Source organism: Pinus tabuliformis, chromosome 8 (assembly GCF_031772625.1).
Source record: "Pinus tabuliformis cultivar Carrire ecotype Pingquan chromosome 8, CPIR1, whole genome shotgun sequence".
NCBI classification, from domain to species: domain Eukaryota; kingdom Viridiplantae; phylum Streptophyta; class Pinopsida; order Pinales; family Pinaceae; genus Pinus; species Pinus tabuliformis.
Window position 1 is genome coordinate 869965110 of NC_142294.1, and position 23650 is coordinate 869988759.

Here is a 23650-nt window from a genome sequence, read left to right on the forward strand (position 1 = left end):
TATCAAATAATGATTCCACCTCATGGTCAGACATCACAAAAACCATCATCAAATTGGTCTCTACCCAAGCCTTCTAGGTCTCCAGAGCATTTGTTCCAACCAAGGCTTCTAGGACTAGTAACTCAACCCACAACTTACTCCAGGCTTCCAAATCATTTGTCCAACCAGGGCTTCCAAGACGAGTAAATCAACCCACAACTTACTCCAGGCTTCCAAAGAATTTGTCCAACTAGGGCTTTCAGGACTATTAACTCAACCCACCAAGGGATTCCAGAGTGTTTGTCCAACCAAGGCTTCCAGGAACTAATAACTCAACCCAAGCTAAGGAAACATGAGAACCAACCAAAAAACAAGGAAATGAACCCACAACACCATGGTTATATAGTAAATGGCAAGGCTAGGAAAATCCACTGTCAATCTAGGCAATCCTCCATGGTAATGACATATCATGACCAATAAACCACATGCATATGCCATGCATGCCAAAACTAGTGAGGAAAACATACAGGCAAATCAATACCTCAAGAAAAACTCGTTGTAGTTGTTGATCCTAATGTCCTCTTGCACTTTCCTGCTCTTCCTTTTCCTTCTTGCTCCAAAACTCCAAGTATGCCACACTCCTCCAAGGGTGTTCCAAGAAAACTCTAAGTGTCCAAGAGTATGAGAGCGAAAGACTAGAATTAGAGCTCCAAAACTAAACTGACACAAAGCTACACTGACCAAGCTTTAAGCCAAAGCCTACCAAATGATCCTCATAAACCTTTTTATTAATGAGGCCTCTATTTTCTTCAATTTCCATTATTTTCCTTCATTTTCCTCCTCACATGTAACCTGTGACCTTTCACCTTCCTTTTCTCCTAATTTCCATTATTTTCATAAATAAATGTGCCAAAATGCAATTTTGCCTTTCCAAAGCCTTTTCCATTGCCTTTTCTAATTTCCTTATCCATTAATCAATCATAAATGATCCTCATCACTATGTTTTTGCCCAACATTCAGCTTGGAATAAGTGTCCCGTCAACCGTGGTTATTATTTTCCTTTATTAACTTTTATTACACGGAATTTTCACCAGGGTTGTTACAACATTAATGAAACATATAAGATTACAATGTTGGTGCTCTCCCCCTCTATTACTATCTATCTATTTCTATATCTATATCTCACATGGGAAAATCACACACATATTTACAATAAAAACTCTACCAGCTCTTCGTTCTTTCATTCCTCCTCCCATAACTCCCATCCCAGCTCTTCGCACTTTCATTCCTCCTTCCCTAACTCCCAACTCAAACTATCATAGGTTGCTGCATTAAAATGCGTCATCAACCTCAATTTAGGTTCTAACCCAAATTCATCTCACAACATCTTGACCCCAAATTCGAAACTCCCTTCTCAACTTACAGACATGTCCAACTCCAATTCTGATAACAATGAAACCTTATATAATGATGTATTAAATACCCAGGTACAAATTGAATAAAATACTATGGTTGTGGATGGAACTTCTGGAATATCTAGTGCTCTAACCGATGTCACTACCCATAACCATAACCCAAAATTATCTCCTCACTCGCTCTCACACCCCCAGTCCATTGCAATACCTGTAAACAAGAGATCGTATCCATAAAGCATGATAATACAACCTGTTCTCAAATCGATCCTAAACAAAAATTAACATGCCCGCTCTTAGCCCTTCGTTGGCCAGTCCAATGTGACAAATGCCACGAGATAGCAAACCCAATTCACTCATCGTTCTTTCTCTCAATGATTCTGGAACCGTATCCTCTCACCAACAATCACTATCAACCACTCATTCTAAGTTTCAATGCGATAGGTGCAAGCATAAAAAAAATTAGGTAACAATAACATTAATGATTCTTCGTCCTAAGTTTATCCATTACCTTCACTATCTCCCAGCATCAACATTATTAATAGCAAAATCAATTCAATCATTCCTTTTCATATGAATCCTCCAAATAACATAACAATTAATAACCCCTTCCCTACTAATGACATTAACCACTCTAATGACATTATTCCCTTTAATAATCTTGTCATCAATCTCTCTAACATCTAATTGGATAGTCATACATTGAATCTTTTGAAAAGAGGGCTAAATTTTTCCATTACTCCTCGCCATAGTCCCATTGAAGACATCCTCTTCCACATATAATTTGGCATTAAATACCTACCTGATAACGTCAAGGAACTTATCAGACAAGATTGTTCCATTATCCTGAGGAAATCCAAACCACCCAAGAGCAACATTAGTAAACATGAATACCTTGCACTAAAATCTTTAAACTCCAAACCTAACATTGTAGTATTAAAAGCAGACAAAGGGGGAGATATGGTGATCATGAATAAAATAGACTACAATGAAAAAATGTTTGATCATCTCAATAACTATGGATGCTACAAAAAGTTAAATAAAAATCCTTTAAAGAAAATCACTAAAGAAGTATACAACTCAATCAAAGTAAGCAATGAACGTGATAACAAAAACCTTATAGAAAGCAATCCATATATCCCCAGAATCTATGGTGCTCCTAAGATCCACAAAGAAGGTATCCCTCTTAGACCCATAGTAAATACTATTGGTGGACCTACATATCATCTCGCTAAACACCTCGCCAAAAAATTGAAACCTCTTGTTGGAAAAATTGATTCTTTTGTTAAAGATTCTACACATTTCATCAATGAAATTAAAAATATCAAGCTTGATCAAAATGACATATTGGTTATCTTTGATGTAACTTCACTTTACACCAATATCCCTATTAAAGAAGTCATGGATGTCATTCAAAATTAATTAATCCTGACACATCTAAACATATTGAAATTTGCCTTAGGTCCACATTATTCAGTTTCATGGGTGACATTTATGAACAAACTTGTAGTGTAGCTATGGGCTCTCCTCTATCCCCCATCATTTCCAATTTGTTCATGGAAGACTTTGAAACCAAAGCCTTGAATTCCTCACCCCTAAAACCTAAATTGTGGAAAATATTTGTTGATGACACCTTCATTATTTGGCCTCATGGACGTGACACATTAGAAATTTTTAAACAACACCTCAATAGTCTATCTAACTCAATCAAATTCACCATGGAAACTGAGGTCAATTCTAACCTCCCTTTTCTAGACATTCTCCTCTCCTAAAATCCTGATGGTTCCTTATCCCACCAAGTATACCGGAAAAAGACTCATACTAAACAATATCTCCATGCCACCTCCCACCATCATCCAACCCAGAAACTTGGAGTCCTTAACACCTTAGAAACTAGAGCTATAAGAATATTTGACAAAGAGCACTTGGAAATGGAAAAGGCACATATGATAAAAGTGTTCTTAAAAAATGGATACAATAAACATCAAGCAATCAAGGCTTTCCGTAATGCTAACAAAACACCTAGAAATAACAAAAACATGGATAATATTACTGGCAAAGTTAACTTACCATACATTTTGGGCACCACTAATAAAATTTCCTATATCCTAAGAAAGAATAACATTATGGCCACTTTCAAACCCATGAATACCATTCAGAGTTACCTAAAATCTGTAAAAGATCCCCTTGACCCTAAATACCAGAAAGGGGTTTATCTAATCCCTTGTTCTTGTGGTAAACCATATATTGGGGAAACTGGTCGATCCATCAAAACTAGGATCCAAGAGCACTCAACTGACATAAAACATAATCACTCCAAAACATCTTCTCTAGCTGAACATTCCAATAACACTAAACATCAAATTTGCATTGATAATTCCCGCATCCTAGCTAAAATTGATCACTATTTTCATAGAAAAATTTAGGGAGGCTTTAGAAATTAACAAACATCCTAATAACCTCAACAGAGATAAGGATGGAATATAAGTGAGAATTGGATTCCCACATTAACCTCTAAAATAATCTCCTCCTAAACCTTCCCATAAAACTATTAATTTATCTTTAATAGGAATTTATATAACTATATTAATTTAATAACTCTATAATAATAAAATAACATCTAACCTAGATTTTATTTATCAAACTTATATAATATAAAATTAATTTTATCATTTTCCACCTCATTAATTTTACATATATTAATACTTCATATTAATTTGGATCAAATTAAATTAACCTTAATATAATATAATCAATCTACTTTAATAAACTTTCATTTACATCATACATTAAATACAATAATCACATTTAATTCATTTTTTCCTAACCTTTGATCATTTTAGGGTTTCCTTGTCAGCGCTTTTTTACTCCATCCATTTCCTATTTCTCTGAACCTCCCATGTGATCATTCTTTCACATCTTTCTTCATCCTGATGATGAACCACAATGGTTGGTTTGAAACATCGATTAAAACATTTATAAATGCGATGGATTGTAAGTCATACTGCAACAAGAAACTGGTCAGAGAAGTCTAAAATCTGAATACAATGATAAGATCATCATGAAAATCTTTCAATTCCCATGTGATATAATTTGAGAATACATATTGACAATTTGGTAACAATTTCCAAGGTTAGGACAAAGTTGTAACAAGTTTTCCAAATTAAAATAATGTCAATAAAAAACCCTAACTATTTCAGCTATGTTGTCCATAAACTTCTCCATTGACAGTCAAACTATATTTTGACCAGATGCTTTCCAAATTGATCTTCATAACTAATTGAAGGACATCAACACATCCAAAATAGGTATTCATCTGTAACAACAATGCTCAACAAGTCCTTTTCTTGTCCACGACGAGGAAAAACTAGAAAGTATAATCTTGCAACAACATCTCAACATACCACAAACCCTATAGCAGCCCAATTGTCAGTTTTACGAGCAAAAAATCTTTAAAAAGTGGGTTCATGCCAAATTACAAGTAGAATTGGATCACAAGGATGACATACAAAAGGATACATACTTAGGTTGATAATGGTTGTTAAAGTGGCAGAGTATGGTCTCGAGAATAAAAAAGGGTAAAGAAAATGTAGGAAAATGAGTGCAAAAAGATGCCAATTTCACATCCCAACATCTCCCCCCAACATAAGTATCTACATGTCCTCATGCTGACCCTTATAACCAGGTCTTGATGTGCTGAGAGTGAAATTATAAAAAATTGTAGGCTCCTGCAGTATCCTCTATATCTGCTTTGTAGCCTTGGGAAAGTACTTGTTCCATTTCCCATAATTTATTAGTAAGATGATATGGATGTTGATATTGATAGGTAGGGAGCCAAATAAGAGGAAATTTGAACCTAAGTCCAAGCCAACCAGTCCCACATCTCCTAATGCACTCCACATACTAAAAAACCCTAGAGAGTGCCTAAATAAAATTTAGAAAACAATAAGGGTCATCATCTCTTAACCACTTGCAAGTGTCCCATCTAAATCTTCTCCCATCCAATGCATCCTGTCTCATCCCTCTTATGATTCTAAGAAAACATTCCAAAACCTTGTTTCTAAATTCCATTAGCATCTTCTTGTTGTCTGGATACTGCCATATCCTACCATACAACCTTAAGACTCTTTAAGCAAACCATGGTTCATTTCGAATAAGCAATTTCACCCATTCTTCATTAGTTGTTACATTATCATGGACAACCTTCCAACTAACATGATTTTTCACAAAAGACACAAAGGCTCTCAACTGTACATCTCTAATGCATGGTGTGAGGTTAATATATATTTCACCAAAGGAAACATAGTCATGCAAATATAGTTCACACAATAGATGTTGTTATAGAAAAGTGGCCTTCTAGAGAGTTTCTAAAAAGTCTTGATCCTCCCTTACCTCATATGGTCATTTCTCCTTGAGGGTTGTCAATCGAAAAAGGAATCACTTTTCTTGCAAAAATAAGGGATATGATGGAGAAGGAGGTTTGCAGCTTAGTATATTGTAACAAGTTCATATGTAGACTCCTTTTCCCGCTATAACAATTGTACTTCCTTTTGCAGCAATGCCTACTTCCTTTCTTTCTGAATCATCGCCAAGTCTTGAACATTCAATTTTTCATCCCATGATCTCTTTAGGTTATCAACAAATTCCTTATGTTGTTTCAGAGGAATAGCTTTAGCTTTGAGTAACAATTTCAACAGTTTCCTGAAGCATATCTTCATTCCCTTTCTCCATAGGCTTCATTATCTCAATTGTTGGTTCTTGTGTGTTAGAAACATTATTGATAGGTTCTTTTGGAGTAGTGGTCAATTTTATTTCAGTTTGCTATGTTTCATCTACTGGTTCTTGTGTAACGATAACATCATAAATAGATCCTTCTGGAATAACACACAACTTTTCTCCATCCTTCTCTGCTTCAACTGTTGGTTCATGTGTATCAACGACATCTTCAATAGGTTCTTATGGAACAAAGGTTTGGAATTCTTCCATAATTCTTCATCTTAGTCTCCAACTTGAATTCCAATCGAAATAGTGGTTGGCCTTTCACAATTTTCTTCCTCTAGCACTTGCTTACATCCATTACATAATCTAAGTGGCATTGATTCTGCCACTTTTGCCAGGGTTTCTAATTCATTTTGTTTTCTAGACAGAAACTACCCTTCAACCATGGTAAGATGTTTCCTTCAATTCTCATTTTCCTCCAATTTATTAATTTGTTGAATAAGGAGGTCATTCTTAGACTTAATTGGTAAATATACATCTTCTTGTTCATTTTTGAGCTCCTCCTCTTTCTTTTGTTCCTAAGGTTCCTTTGATTCAGGTGGAACAACATGAACTTTAGGTGTCAGGGTATGCTCTTTTACAAATTCTTCTTCTTTCTCTTCATTTTGTTGTCTATCAGACTCCTTTGGTTTTGTTGTATTAGTACATTCCTTAGATATTGGGGTAGTTGATGGTGTAACAGTTACCCACACTCTCTTCTTGGGATTCTTTCCACCCAATGGCTTCTTCAATTTCCTCTTTTTCATCGCAATTTGTAAATGAGTAGATTTTTCAGATACTTCCTTAAATTCCTCATGCATTTCTGTTTCAGGAAACCCTGCTTCAACTGATGTTGTTCCAGGTTCCCCTATTTCAACAGTCTCTACCTCAGGCCCTTCTTCCTTAATAGAGTATCCATAATAAATATCCCGAGATTGTCCACTAGATATACCCACAGGTTCTTTATTGCATGCGATTTTTCCTTCAATGGATGTACCAACAGACGTTCTTATGGAACTCCATATCTTAGGGTTTATGTGATGGGGTCCAGGAGGTGTAACCACTCTTCTTTGTCTAGGAAGTGTAGCTACTCTACTTTGTTTGGGAGGTGTAACTACTCTATATTTTGGTGTTGTTTCAACACTTACCTTTTATTCTTCACTTTCACTTTCCTCTTTTTTAATGGTTGGTGCATGTGATTTTTCAAATAAACCAGTCCATGTGCTTCCCTACTATTGTAGTGAATAAATTATGATTAACTTGATGAGCACATGGTTGGTTAAGCAGGTATTTGGATGTTTTTCCATACAAACCGCCTCTACTATATGTTGTAGATATTTTAGGAAATAATAGGGCAAATTTATCAGTTATCCATTACGAATATGTGCCAATAACCAAAAATGATAATTGAATATTGTCTGAAAATTACCCACATAAGTAATGAACTTATGAATAAAGAAAACCACATCATCTCAAGGGTGAGGAAGGGATGTTCAATCAATACCTCTCCCCTTGCTCCTTACTTCCTCTCATGGCTGTAAAAATGTTTCCCTAGTTTTTGGAAATGTTATTTTACTAGAAAACCAACGAGGCGCTATCTAAGGTAAACCCATCACCCTAGAAATTATGTCCTCTGTAATAACAATTATGAATCCTCTAACCTACGAACGTTTCTCTTCCAGATCCCGTGCGAATTCCATAGAAATCTATTTGTTGAAACCCTGTAGCTTATTAAAGTAGACTAACCACCCTACATTCCTAAATATTTCTAGGGCTTCCAGATGGTTTTGCAGCGCATCAATGGAGCCTGGTTCATGATGGATTGCGGCTCCTGCCATGGATGTTTTAGAGACTGTTACTGCTCATAACTTCTCATAGACTATTACAGGGTTGCACTTGGTACATACAAACACTTGCTAGGGTAGAGAATATTAGTCGAATGAAATTTGGCAATGGGTAGGGAATAATTAAGGTTACCCTTTCATTGAATTCAAGCTTTTCATCATAAATGACAACTACCAAGAATGATTTCCAAGTAGTCACATTGATTTTTAGAAATGATAACAGGAGTAACGACGACAATGGGTAATTACTAAATTAGGATAAGTGTATTATGTGTCATCCAAATGGTAATTACTGAATTGGGTTACAGTCATAGTGTATCATATGATAGATACAGTACACTCCCCCCCCCAATTATTACAAAATTCGTCCTCGACATGTGTAACAAAAAAAGTCATATCATCCCTTAAATCCAAATCCTACAAGTAAATGACAATCAAATGTACCTACCTTCCCTTACCATTATGATGATGTAGGTATGTAAAAGAAAAGTGATTGGATCAGTGTTGTACAATATTTCATTTGTGGCTAAAAAGGAAGCTAAAGTGGATGCTAAAAACAATGCCATAACGAGGAGCAAAATAGGATGCTACATAGGAAGCTAAAAAAAAGTTATAGGGAAGCTAAAGTGGATGATAAAAACAATGCCATAACGAGGAGAAAAATAGGACGTTACACAAGAAGCTAAAACCAGAGCTAAAAAGGAAGCTAATGTGAATTAAAAAAACAACACCATAACGAGGAGCAAAATAGGATGTTACATAGGAAGTTATACATGAAGCTAGATCAGGAGCTAAAGAAGAGTTTAAAATGGGTGTTTAAGTTGGTGCTAAAGTCAACATATTTAGCGCCAACTGGCTATGACCAGTGAAAAAAATGCCAAAAATAGTGCCATCCTGATAAATAGGTCGATTTTTCCAAAAAGGTGGATAAAAATACACTAAAATAGTCAGTGGACGCAAATAAGGGAGCTAAAGAGGAAGCTAATTAGAGATATTTGTTGTAGTGGAACATGAAGGCTTATCATCTTCCTTCTTCCCTATCACTGTACATTTTAGTTTCTCCTTTAGTTTGTTCTTGTCTTCTTTTGATTGAACAAACTCCATGGAGAAACCGCCATTAACATTACTTCTACTAGACTTAATGTGAGTTTCATGTACAAAAACTTCATCAATATTGGTCATATTAAACATAAGAATACTATATTTCAAATGTGTATGTAACCCACCATTGTAATTTAATAGAGTTTTTTTGTGTATAAAGAGGAATGCCCAATGTTAGTTCCCTTTTTCTAAATACTTGAGTATAACTTTGAACACTTTATCCTTTAGCTTTCCTTAAGTTTTGTCAATCCATTATTGCTTGTTGCATGTAGCATAATGGTTATAGTTTCTTTCTTTACACAACAATAAACTCATACCAAGAAGAATTTATTTTATTGTTCCCGAAAGAGATCTTTGTGAGTTTTACTCTCCCACCAAATCAATTTTGTGCTTCCTAGTCAAATAGTGGCTAGTTGAATCTTTGCATCATCATCAACAATATTCTGAATCCTACAATATACTTCAAGCTGTCTGATCTAGTTATCCAACTTTTTTGCATCAAGTTCACCATCATACATAAGAAAATCAAACTTAACATCTAGTTTCAATAAAGGAAAATTAGGCATAGTTTTATTAGAAGTATTTTTCAAAAAGAGAACTTTTGCGTGAATTTGAAGAAGAGGATGATAGGACGTAGGAGTATTAGGATAGTCACTACGAACCACTACTCCTTTAGATGTTATATATTTCCTTGGGCATCTCTCATTCTTGGTACAACTCTTCCACCATAACTTTCCTTGTCATGAATGCTTCAAGGAAACCTTCTTTAGAATCAAAAGGATTCCTTCCTTTTGGAGATGACATCTCTTGTCTTTGATTCGCATGCCTCAAGCCAATTTCAGAGTTGTACTCTTCAAGCAATCCTTCTCCATGATTGAGCTTAGATATGGTAAGCATCACACTTGCAAATCCTGTCAAACCCACCTTGATACAAAACTTGACCTGAAATTACTATTTGATTTGCAAATAATTAGCAATGTGAATTAACTTAGTGAGCAGTTGAAGCTGAATTGAAGAAATGAACAACATAAAATAATAGAAACAAGAAAAAGAGGTTGATAACAAAGTTCATCCATTTTGGGTTATGCCTTTGGATCCACTCCCAACGAGGAACCGATCCATTATGAGATGCGAAAAATGCTTAATACATCCACTTGGTCTCCAACTTGAAAACAAAATTGTCTTCATATCTGCTACAAAGGTTGTGGCACTCCAACAATCCACTTCCCACTCTACCAAGAAATGGCTTCAAAACCCCACTTTCTTCAATTTACATAGAAAAATAAGACTTTGAAACTATTATGTGTTGAAAACCTTTCCAAAATCGCACTTGGTGCATTGATAAAACATTGGGATGAAATGTATGTTGTGAGCTCGAACTCATGGATTGTTGGTGATTTTCCGTGCTACGTAAATATTACAATTCAAATTTAATTTACCAACCTTGCCATAAAAGAAACTCATTGGTGTGTTGGTTGAGTCGTTGTATTGCTAGTGCAAAGATTACAAGGTCAAACTTGTAGGCTGTCTGTATTTAACCATTTAATAATTCATATAATTTAAATGGGTCCATATTCCATATTCCATAATCAAACTCTAGAAGATCAAAGTGTCATAACTCATCCCCACAGGAATTTCAAATCAATCATTACAAACCTATATGAAAGGGCTATATGGAAGAAAAAAATCTAGTTTTTGGAGAAGATTAAGGTGAAGATAGAAATGAGAATTAAATTTAATCTTACTTTTCTCATTAGATATTGAACCCAAAATTGAATCCCTACCTTTTACTTATTTTTAATCTTATATTTAATCTTTGTTATCTTTTTTTCTTCTCCTAGACTCTTTTATCATGATGATAAATTTGATTATTTGATTCGAAAAGTTGACATATCAAAATGTCTACTATGTAGTCTACTTTAGAAGATTAAAACATCATAACCCATTTCCACAAGAATCTCAAATCAACCATTACAAACCTATATGGAGAGGCTATATAGACAAAATTCCAGCTTCTAGAGAAGGTTAAAGTGAAGATAGAAAGGAAAAGATTATGTCTTACTTTTCTCATTTGCGTTTTCTTATTTTTAATCTTATATTTAATCATTGTTATCCTTTCTCCTTCTTCTACTAAACTCTTTTGTCATGAGAATACATTTAATTATTTAAGTTGAAACATCGATTTATCAAAACATCTACTATAAAATATATTCTAACAAATCAAAATATCAAAATATAATATATTTTTAATAATAATAAGAAAATTCCACTACATTTTTTAATAACTAATTTTCTTTTATAATATATAAATGATTTATTTATCAAAATAAATATCAAATAAATTAAATAGTTGACACTTAATCTTTATCGAAACATTAATTACAAAAATATACCCTATAATCCTTTCATCATCAAAACAATAAAACCGTATAACATAAGATTCCTTTGAATGATAATGGAGTGGATTTGATGCTTTGAGGTAATAACTAATTTTCTTTTATAATATATAAATAATTTATTTATCAAAATAAATATCAAAAAATTAAATAGTTAACACTTAATCTTTATCGAAACATTAATTCCAAAAATATACCCTATAATCCTTTCATCATCAAAACAATAAAACCCTATAACATAAAATTCCTTTGAATGATAATGGAGTGGAATTGATGCTTTGAGGTAATATTGTGAAGAAAATAAATGCCATTTAAAAGAGGAAAAATGTGTATAGATTTTACACATAAAATTCCTTTGAATGATAATGGAGTGGTTTTGATGCTTTTAGGTAATATTGTAAAGAAGATAAATGCCATTTAAAAAGAGGAAATAAGTGTATAGATTTTATGCCCTTCCTATTTGAGCTTTTATGCATACACAGGTAATATTGTAAAGAAGATAAATGCCATTTAAAAAGAGGAAATAAGTGTATAGATTTTATGCCCTTCCTATTTGAGCTTTTATGCATAGGTGTATGGGAACTCTTTTTTGCTAACAAAATTTTGATTGGTACTAATGAGATCTAAAAGTATATAGATTTCATGAGCTTATCCATATGCACATGAGAACTTTGAACTTACCAAATATTTTTATTGGTTTTAATGAAATTTAAAACTTTGAACTTACCAAATATTTTTATTGGTTTTTATAAAATTTAAATGTATTTAGATTTTATGTCCTTCCTATATGAACTTTCAATCATATATAAGTACATGTGAACTTTTGATTAGTACTAAATAGATTTAAATAAATCTACAAAACTTCAAATATATTTTTATTTATGACTACATAAAATATTTTTATTTATAAAAATAGTAGTTATAAAAATATCACTACATAATATATTTATTATATATAATAAATGACAATGATATAATATAATAATTTTTTTGCTTTCTATCTATTTAATTATTATATTTAAAATTTAAAGTTTTATTTTTTCCCATTTCACTTCAAAAGCAATTTAGTAATTCCATTTACTAGAGCACATCAATGGCTTAATCATTCAAAATCCAAAAGATACGCAAGGACAAGATATCACATGATAACACTCCAAGGTTACCCACAAATTAAATTGATGGTTGGACAAAATCTATATATATCATTGTCAACATGATGATAATTACCCAAATGTTAAAGATCTCCTTCACTTGTTTTTATGAAAAAAGCTCACATTCAAATTTCATAAAAACCACGTGTATAGTAGAACATTGAAAATATAACTTTAAGATCTCAATAAGGTATTGGGATTATAACTCTCTCTAATCAAACCAACAAAATCTTGCATTACCCAAAAAGCACATTGGAATGTATAACACCATGAGAATCAAACCCAAAAAGCTTTTCCATTTACCCAAAAGCATATTGGAAATTGAAAATGTCATGATTAGCGTAGCAGATCCATCCATATCAAGCATAGGTTGATCATGGGATTTCTTTGTTTTACACCATAAAGTTATCATGCTAATTCACAAGTAGCAAGTAGTTTAGGTAATGTATTGTAATTATAGGTGGTGTTTTGTTTTACACTAAAAAGTTATCATGCTAATTCACTAGTAGTTTAGCTAATGTATGGTAATTATTAGAAGGTGTTTTTTTTGGTTAATTTAGTTAAAATGTATAAGATTTTGTTTAGAATTAATATTTTAAATTTAAATGTTTTTAAAGCTTTTTCAAGATATTGATTACCAAAATGATGGAAGTTATCATCAGATCCAACCCACCCAGCAAAAATGAGAGATATTCCTAGAGCAGGAAGTCAACAAACCTACCCAAACTTTTGTAAAGAAAGATTATAAATCTGAAAAAGGCCCATTAATAATGATAAATGCATGGGAGCCACACACAATTTGTTTGTTGGGTTTTTGCACAAAACAGTTAGCTGACACGCAGTCCCTTTCCGAATGTTGACTGGCTTTTCTCTACCTTAAGATTGTTTGTTCAAAGATCGCTCTTCCTCTTCAACAGACCCGTTCTTTAAGATGGATGTATCCGAATTTTAAAGTACCTGCCTTGACAAAATGGTATATGGACCAGATGAAGTGTAGAGAAACCAAGGATGAACGATGAACGGTTGAAAGATTTAGAAAGGGTATTCGATCTAGCATCTTGACCATTATTGCCGTGTAACTTAAAAGCTCCACCCAACTTGTCCAAGAAATCATTACAAATTTTCAAGCAGTTGACACCTCCCAGCAAACTTTAATACCCACCTTGTCTTTAGTTCATTGTTCGTTCCCTGATTTAAAGTTGCAAGTGAGCTACCCAGCTATAAATCTTTGAACAAACAATCTCAGAGCTAAACAATGCCCATGTATCTCTATCATCCCACAATTTCAAATGGGTTCTCTGATTCATACCCATCTCTAATTTCATGGAGTATAGGTTCACCAGCATTGAAGCCTAGACCAAGCTTTTTGCAGAAGAAAGGTAAGGCAAGCAATCTTATACAGTCATTGAAGCCAAGAGGAACTGGCACTGTTAGTTGTTGTTAGTTTTGTTGTTGGGATTTGCATGCATGTAGCATTTTCCTAGAGTTATTGCAGCCGCCGTTATGGTATGGATCTGCTCAACCTGATCATAAATGGCTTGTAAAGAGCTTCTGGTAACGAACATGGTGTTGTGTGAGTGTTGGGCTGTGTGTGTATTATTATATACAGCGAAGAATGGGCTTTCAATGCAGTGATTACAAGAAAGCATTCCGTTTGTGATCTTGTTACCCTGGAATCCCGTTTTTGACTCCATACCGTTCACCCACAAAGGAAAAAAGAAAAGAAAGGTACTGCCAAAGTGGGAATAAAGTAGTGTCCAATACCATTCAAGGTATAAAGCAATACAAGCCAATACCACCCACTTGAAAAATACCGTCATGGCTGCTTGCCTTCCCCGCTCTCTGAGCAGGGCCAATAGTAGAAGGAATTTTTCTTGTGAAGAACAAGACAAGGACAAGAATGTAGATGCTGATGTTGAAAGGACAGGAGGAGCAGAAGGAGATGAAGACTTGTCTTCTTTGAGTATTCCCAAGAAGCTGATCAGGAGTATGAGTTTAAAGTTGAGGAAGATGAATCTGAGAATTGATCAAGAGGGTGAAGGGCAGGTTGATGAAGAGGATGGCATTGATACAGAGATGGGGAAGGAGAGATGGGCTGCTGGTAAGTGCCTGGGTTTGTATGGAAAGAGTGTTCGCTGCCGAGTTGGGGCTGAGATGATGGGTGAAGAGATGGTTACAGAAAACAATGGACCTAGAAAGGTGGTTGGTGAAATTGCAAGAGAGAATCCAAATGGGGAGTCTGATTGCAGAAGAGAGTCCCGGGGGTGCCTTCATTTGGATGCAGGTATTGAGAAATTGAGGGCATGGAATAGAAAGGATACAAGAGGTGAAGAAGTGGGTGGGTCTAGGTCCTTCAAGGTGAGAGGTGCAGATGGATCTGGAACAGATTCATTGGATGAAGATGGGAATTGCGTAGAAAGAAAGGAGAGGGGCAGGTTGGAATGCTTTTCATATGCTGGAGCTGAGAAAGTTTGGAGAAGGAATATCAAGAAATCAGCAGAGAGGAGAATTGCTAAAGAAGAGAGGCATCGTCCTTCTCTTCCTGATGACATTGTGGAAATGTGCCTTGCTAGGGCTTCCTTGATTACAGTTATGAATGCAAGGCTAGTGTGCAGAAAGTGGAGAATGATAACAACGAGTACTCATTTTATGCAGATGAGGGCTAGCTGCTTGTCTCAGAAACCATGGTTGTTTTTGTTTGGTCTTTCCAGGGATGGAGTTTGTACGGGTCAAATCCAGGCACTCGATACAAGTATGGATAAATGGCACAGGATCGATGCAGATATTCTGAGAGGAAGGTTAATGTTCTCGGTTGCTAGTGCAGGCAGCTCCATCTACGTCATTGGTGGCTGTTCGACCTCGAGCAACTCAGGTAGAATGGATAAGACCTCGTATAAAACTCACAAGGCAGTCTTCACTTACAATCCTTTGCTTGGGTCATGGAAGAAAGTTGCTCCGATGAGGACACCGCGAGCATTGCCGATTGTTGGTGTTTTTGAGGCTTACTGTGGCAGCAAGGGATTTTTGGGGCATTTTGGAAGGAGAAACGGCAGCAGCTTTGAAGAGGAAGGATTGGGAGAGCAAGGAGGCAGCAGAGGTAAAATATCGAGTATTCACGGAAGGTATGGTGGGGTTGCATCATGCAGTACATCAACGTCTTTGGAGTCCAGAAGGAATCGATGTTCTGACGTTTATGGTGGTCGTGAAAAAGTAACTGGCAGGCGACAATTGTGGGAAGTCTTGCATGAAACTAAAATGACAGATTCTGGAAGGGGCTTGCCTAGTTCTTCAGCGCTTGATTTGGGTAAAAATGCATTTGGTAAGTTGGTTGAGGAAGAGAGAGATCATGAAAAATTGAAAGAGACAAAAGCCTTTGGTCTGATAGTAGCAGGTGGGCAAGGGCTATGGAATGAGCCTCTGGATTCTGCAGAGATCTATGACCCAGTTTCCAACAAGTGGAGGGAAATAGCAAGATTGCCTGCTGATCATGGGGTTGTTTGTGCAGGTGTAGTTTGTAATGGGGCATTCTATGTTTATTCCGAGTCCGATAAGCTTGCAGCATATGATTTTGAAAGAGGGGGTTGGATTGCAATTCAAATTACTCAGTCTCCAGTTCGTCTTCCGGAATATTTCCCAAAGCTAGTGTCATGCAGAGGCCGCCTCTTCATGCTTTGTGTCTCCTGGTGTGAGAGGGAGGATGGCGTCAATGGCACAGATAAAGCCACAAGAAAATTGTGGGAGCTGGATCTTAGTTCTTATTCTTGGAACGAGATATCCAGGCATCCAGATGCTCCGTTGGATTGGAATGCAGCTTTTGTGGGTGATGGAGATCGAATATATGGGGTGGAGATGTTCAAGATTTTTGGGCAAGTGCTAGACTTTATCACTGTTTGTGATGTTTCAGGTCCAAGAGTGAAATGGGGTCGTATTTCAAAAGAGCATGTGGCACAAGACATGGACCCATCATCATGCATGACAAAAACTGCTGTTGTAGTGCAATTGTGAAGTTGATTCAGCCTTCTATAACCTTTCTTTACTTACATGATTGTTGAGCATAGTCCCAATAATGCTATGCCATTCTTTAACTATTGTATTTGGAGTTGCTAGCAGATTCTATGGTTATTGGAAATTGAAATTATAGTTTATCTTTTTGATCCAAAACGGCTTGTCCCTGCATTCTTCCAATTGTTTAAGCGATTCACAACATCCTTTTGAATTTTGAATCTATGCTGTTGCTGCAGACACTGGTTTTCCTTCTTCTGAGTTTTTAGCAGTCTCCATTTGTAATGCATTTTAAATGTTGGTTTTGGGGATTTCTTCTGACTGGTTTATGCTTTTGTCAATATAGTATGCGGTCTCAACTTATGTACCTTATCTTTTGTTTGTTTGCTAGTTTGTCCATGACCTGTGAGACTAGCTTGTGTCTAAGAAGCCACCACCACCTAGGGGAATCTAACCCATCAAAATTACCAGGGATTGCACCCGGCCTAGCCCACACCAATCTTTATCATGGTTTGATTTGTGCCCAGGGGTTTCAAACTTGGGACCTTAACATAAAGAATGTGTTAACCGTGCACACCCTGTCACCATCTGTTGTATGCCCTGTGGGCAAATTATACACTCTATTAAATTTCTTGTTTCCACTGTGTAGCATGCAAAAGGTGTTAAACTTGGATGCAATTGTGTCCTTTCTTTAGCATTGTGACTAAGTTGTTACAGCTTTATCCTTCGTTTGCTATCACCACATAGTTGTTAGAGAAAACCAGTTCTTGCTATGTAAAAATTGGTGTTTTTGTTATCTTCTCTTAATTGGAGATTTATGAGGTTTTTTCCTGGATTGAAGGCATCAGTGCTTATCACTTCTGTCCTTAAAAAGGCATTACCATTGACCTCTTTTGTCTGGACGAACCTTTGACTGATGTCTTCTTTGTATGACTAAAAAATCTAGAAAATGTTAATGCTTCTGTAGTTTCTGAAGATATCAGCTACTAGCATCAAGGAACAAGAAAGTGAAAGAACCCATCCAGTATAAACAATAATCTGGAGGCATTGTACTAACACTGCTACTCTCCCATGGCATGGCCATCAAGTGATTACCATTGGAAATGATCAAGAACCCATTCAATGTATTATGCAGGAGTTCAGGCACAGGCCTAACACCTACTCTCCCATGGCAATATTTGAACTTGTGCAATTTATTTGAAGGTTAGATTTACAGGTAAGAAGAGTTCAAAATTTTCACCTTAACAAATTATAAACATACCTCTAGAGCTTAGGTTTGAAATATCTGGAACTTACATTGAATCTTCGGTATTTTGCATAATTAATATCAAGGATTGAGTAGTATTATGTGTATATGCCAGTTGATTCTCGAGAGAGGTAAGATGGTATCGGATTAAGTAGGATAACATAGGCTTCCCAGGCCCCTACAGATTATGTTATACCTGCAATTTTAATTAAGATTTACTGCAATATAAATTATGAGTTCCTTCAAGAAAAACATATCAAATTCCAGGTATCTTTTCTTCTTGGTTTTCAATTTGATTCTGTATAGTATGGAAATACCTGTCATTATGGTTTCCAGTGACTACAGTATCTAACTGTGTATTTTATTAGAGAAAACTTACTCAAAATTAAATATCATATTGATTTTCTACTGTCATTTTCCTGTTCTATCAATTTTTTTTCAAAGGTTAATATATAGGCCAAGATCAGTATAATATAGTGAACGAATGTCTCATCATGAGATCATCATCGGGATTTGAACTTTCTCATTCCATCATTCTCTTTTTCTTCTTCTCTTTATAACTGTTTTTTCACATTTTTTCCAGTGTTGGATGGAATCATGATTTGCCTACCTATGGCATGCTCATCGGGATTTGAACTTTCTCATTCTATCATTCTCTTTTTCTTCTTCTTTTTATAATTGTTTTTTAACATTTTTTCCAGTGTTGGATGGAATAATGATTTGCCTACCTATGGCATGCTGTCACCAGGGGGTTGTGTGAGGCTCAATCGAAGCCTTGATGCCACTGGGACAGTTTTTATCCCCTACCAGTGGCTCCCACCCTCAACTCATCCCCATGAGATTTGAACCAGTGACCAGATGGAGACTAAACCCTACACAAACCAACTGGTCTACTCTCTACACCTCATGCATTCATTCCAGCTGTTTATCCAAAGACAGATAAGTTTTAAACAATAAAACCCTCCTCTGTTAGGCAAAACTTGTTTAATTCCGTTGTTGTACATTTGGATGAAGGGCTATGCCTACCAAATAAAAGTTTAAAATTTTAAACAGTAAAACACCTCCTCTGTTAGGTGAAACTTCTTTAATTTAGGTGTGCATTTGGATGAAGGGTTGTGCCTAGCAAATACAAGTTTGCAATGATAACATAAATGCAGGTTTTATTTTATTTGTCTTTGGTTGTTCATATTGTTAGGTACTGTGTTGATGTCCACCAGCAAAAATGCAGATGATAAATCATGATCATGTTTACTTCAAATGGATATTAAACAGCTGTACTGTTAGGAAAAAAAACCATGCCGTGTTGAGAATTTTCCAAATTGATTCTTCCAGCAAGATTTTTTATTGCTTGACATTTACTCTGTAGATTTGAGTATGCATTTCGGAATGACATAATCTAAAGCTGGGTTTGTAGTAGTGTCTTGTAAAATGACAGCAATTAGGTGCAAATTGTCTGATCGAAGGTAATGCATAGTCCTTTATAGACATGATACGAAGTTTCTCTCTTCAAGAAGGGAAGGAACGATGCTAGAGGAATGCCAATGTTACCCATGAATTGGGTCTCCGCAATGATGAATGACTTCAACATTGCTGGCATAATTTCTAATTACGAATAACTGAGGAAGTACAGCTGTTTCTCATAGGAGTGCGTCAGTCACATAAGTGACAGTGTATGCATTAATAGAGGAGGTTTATTCATATGATTTGGAAATTTTACAGGTAACTGGGGTCTTTCATACTATTGGTGGAAAAGATCCTCTGCACTTGATAATTCAACAGGTGTGTTCCAGTGGTACTCCATAATGGCAACTTAGCTGTCCGAAACTCACCTCCCCAAAGAGATAATCATGAAAAGTATGAAATTCTAGACTATCTCACCCCTCCAGTTTCTTCATCCATGCTTTAGATAGGTGTAGCAAATCACGGATATTTAATTAGCTTCAGTCCTGGATAAAGGGATATGTCAATTCTGCAGCATTCACAAAGATGATAAAACAGTCATCTTAGTATTTATGTTATTTCATATAAGGTGTTCTTGAGACCGTGCAGTGAGCTCAGGACCCAGTGGGCACTCCTGTGAGGGTTGTATGAAGGGGCACCGTGTACTCAGGTGCTATCATTTTGGAAATACATGCTTTTTGATCATGTGAGAGGTTCAGTTGATGAAATCAAGGGAAAATATTAACAACGGAATGATATTTTTTTCTAACAATGGATTTTGTTACTTAATATATATCAAAGTAGGTATCCTCATGGGATGCTGTTAACCTAACATTAATCCATATTAACTTTGGATCTATTAAGCACTGTTATGAAGAAGATATAATTGATCAAAGGTTGAGATGAATCTATCCTCCTAACTTATTTCCTTACAACCACTTCAAAAATTTCTATAATATATGAACTAGTTTTGGTGGCAGTTGTTAGATGAGACGATCGACTACACACTGAGGTACAGTTTCTTACAAATACTTGTTTTTGTAATGTCCATGAGTGTGCTCGCCAGTCACATTTCATAGCCTGTTTGGTCTTAGTTGAAAAGCTGGCCTGTTGGTTGAAAAAATAATATGTACCGGCTCCAGCAGGAAAGATGTTCCATTCATCAATTTCTAACATTTGGGAAGGAACCCTAAAATGTTTAATGTGGTTTTCATGAAAGACTTTGAAGGCAACAAGGATATAAGTTGCTGTCAATCGGATACAACTCCAAAAGTGTTGTAAAGAGATATTGCACAATGAAATCGTCAATCAGTACACATCACATGCTAGAGAGTTGCAACTCCCTGCATGTTCCTGTACTGTACATCAATCTCGTCAGTTTTGGTATTCTTGTTGGAATTTAGCAGTTCAATTTTTAGAGTTGCAATTATCTGCATGTTCCTACTGTGTATAATGAGGGGAGCTGGATGAGGGGTACTCCAATCTCCGTTTTGGAGATTTTTGTTGGAATTCCACAGTTCGGTTTTTTGTTTTAAATTTGATTAATTTGTTGTTTAAATTTCAATTTTAATTTTCTGAATCAATTCAGAGACTGCAGCAAACACTTAAATCACAGTTTACAATTGATAAGATTGCAAATTTGAGCTGTTAGATGGCAATTATCCGAAGTCAGCATTATCGTGCCCAAAAAATCCATGCAAAAGAAAGGCAGTTTGATTGTTCTCTATCCTAGCCTCTAAGATAAGTGGCTAAGGCTTAAATTCTACCACAACTCCTACAACATTTCTACGCATTTATACTTTAATGAGGCTGTAATGTATATCAAAATAAATTTACTATCCTTCTGCCCTTGACGTAATAATGTATCAAAATAAATTTATTCCCACTTTGTATTCTGTAACCTTGGAATAGGTGCAGTGTAACTATTTTATGTTGTGTTTTTGTTAAGATCTGGCGATACGATTTTTGGTGAGATTATAATTTTTTGTTGTTTAGAAAGTGTTATGAAATGCAATAATAAATTTTGTGACAACAAAAACTGTTTGAGCACTCAGCGTATGCAAATTTCACAGCTTAAATTTGTGATTCAACAAATCTATATAAAATTTTGTCTAAATTTAATTGCAAAAAATACCCAAAAATAAAAAAAACACAAAACACAAAACAAAACAAACATAAAAAATTTAAACTCCATTTCCTGACAAATATATCTTTTCACATCTAACTCCACAACGTATTTTGTTTTCACACCAACTCCACAACTTATTGTCTAAACTAAGACAAAAGACAACTGCAACCTATCAGGATAGTATTAATTGCAGACTACTGAAAAGTCACAAGTAAGTATAGTGCATGATGATAAAACAAAGCAAACGATGGAATATGTCCCTTTAAATGTTGAAAGTGAATGTCAAAGCATGCTATGGTGTACACGGTAAAGTTCAATGTTTCTGGTCTCTTTTTAATTTTTTATTTTTAATGAAAGGTTTGTCTTTTTCTTCATGGACTAATATTATATAAAAAGCACAATTAGGCGTGTCCCGTGGGTATTACATACATATTGAGTGTGATCACAACATATCAAATCATCTATGCAAGCTGGTCTTTGCTTGAGATATTAGAGTTAGGTACATGTAGGTGGTTAGAGGGACCAGCAAGACGTTTATGAAAAGTAATGTTTATTTTAAAATAAACCATTAAATAGTTAGTTTGGAAATAGATTATTTTTGGGTAAGATTTTGAATTTTTTATTATTTGAAATGTGTATGTGAATGTTATAGATGGATTTATTGCTTTGACAAATTTTTAGGGTGTTAAAATTGTGTAGATTATATAGTTAAAATCTAAGTAACATGACATATTCTCCACTTCATGTTGACACTTACATGCCATGTATAGCACATGGCTGTCATGTGTTTGACTAGTATTTTGTACACAAGTTACGAGTTTGATTGGTGTCAAACACAAGCCTTATTGGTGTTTCCAAATTTGGACATGTGTATAGTGAAAAAACATCATAAAGTTGATTTATTGCCTCATTCTCATGCAATTCAGTGATAGGTTTTGAGCTCTCAAATGTTTTGGGGTGTAGTTGATGCATGAGCATTAGAGCTTCCAAGCCATTAAGTCTTCGGTATGAAAAAGCTTCAAAAATGGGTCTTGATTTTTGAGAAGAATTTATATTATTATATGTAAATAAATTGTATTTTCCAAATTGGCATATTTTATGAGTTTTGGAACTAGATGATTCATGGTTTTAGAAAAGTTATAGATAGGCAAGATTTTGTCCAATAGGTAAAAAACAAATATACCTTGAAAAGTATGAGAGATTCTAGGGACAAATGATTCATAGTTTTGGAAAAGTTATAGATAGGTGAGACAAATGATTCATAGTTTTAGAAAAGTTATAGATAGGTGAGACAAATGATTCATGGTTATAAAAAAGTTATAGATAGGTGAGATTTTGTCCAACAGGTTAAAACAAATCTACCTTGAAAAGCATGAGAGATTCTAGGGATAGATTGAGATTGTAAAATTTAGAAAAATATAATTTATGGAGTGATTCATGGAATGCTTTTAGGATTTAGAAAAGCTATTGCATTTCTTAATTCTACTCATTGTAAGCTTATGGACAATGAAAACTAATGGCCAAATAAATGTGAAATCACACTCCACCAAATAAATGTGAAATCAAATTCAGAGAAAAACAAATATTTTTGAGTATTTTCTATACATTGGTTTAATGAAATGCAATTTCATATCTTATGTGTATGAAGTGTCTATGTGCAGGGTCATTGACGAATTCCTAAATTATGGAATTGGTAGAGTTAAGTGCCTATGTGAGTGAATTGGGAAAATAAATATTATTGAATATTTAGTGAAATTAAATTCATTGGATGTATTGAATGGTGGAGACCAAGAATCGTTGGTCAATTTCTAATGGGAGATGTTAGCAAATGAAGGCGTGCCTAGTAACTATTCATGCAAATGCTACAAGAACTTTATTGGAGAAGTTGAAGACACAGGAAAAGTGGATTTTCCTACATCAAGTGGTATCGGAGTAGGATATGCTCTTTGGGAAACAATGAGAAAGTTTCTTGTAGGAACATATCACATAAAAGCTTATGCAAAGGATGAAAAAGCAAATCTATTGAGATTTGTTAGGTTATTGGTCTTGTGTTTTTTTGACAATTAATTGATGTGCAGGTAGCAACCATTACAACAGGAAGGTTATGACATAGGGAGAAGAATCATACAAAGCTCTTAGGTGAAGAAGTTTATTACAGAACCCTAGCAGCAAATTAACATTGTTGAAGAGGAA

The 23650-nt window shown here is 35.0% G+C and overlaps 1 protein-coding gene across 1 annotated transcript; it reads left to right on the forward strand.

The window, feature by feature from the left end:
- The first annotated feature begins 13633 nt into the window (after nt 1-13633).
- On the forward strand, nt 13634-16786 carry LOC149238323 (F-box/kelch-repeat protein At5g42350-like). The gene has a single exon (XM_089372989.1). It carries the CDS (start codon nt 14460-14462, stop codon nt 16644-16646), a length of 2187 nt encoding a protein of 728 aa, XP_089229115.1. The 5' UTR covers nt 13634-14459; the 3' UTR covers nt 16647-16786.
- The last annotated feature ends 6864 nt before the right edge of the window (nt 16787-23650 follow it).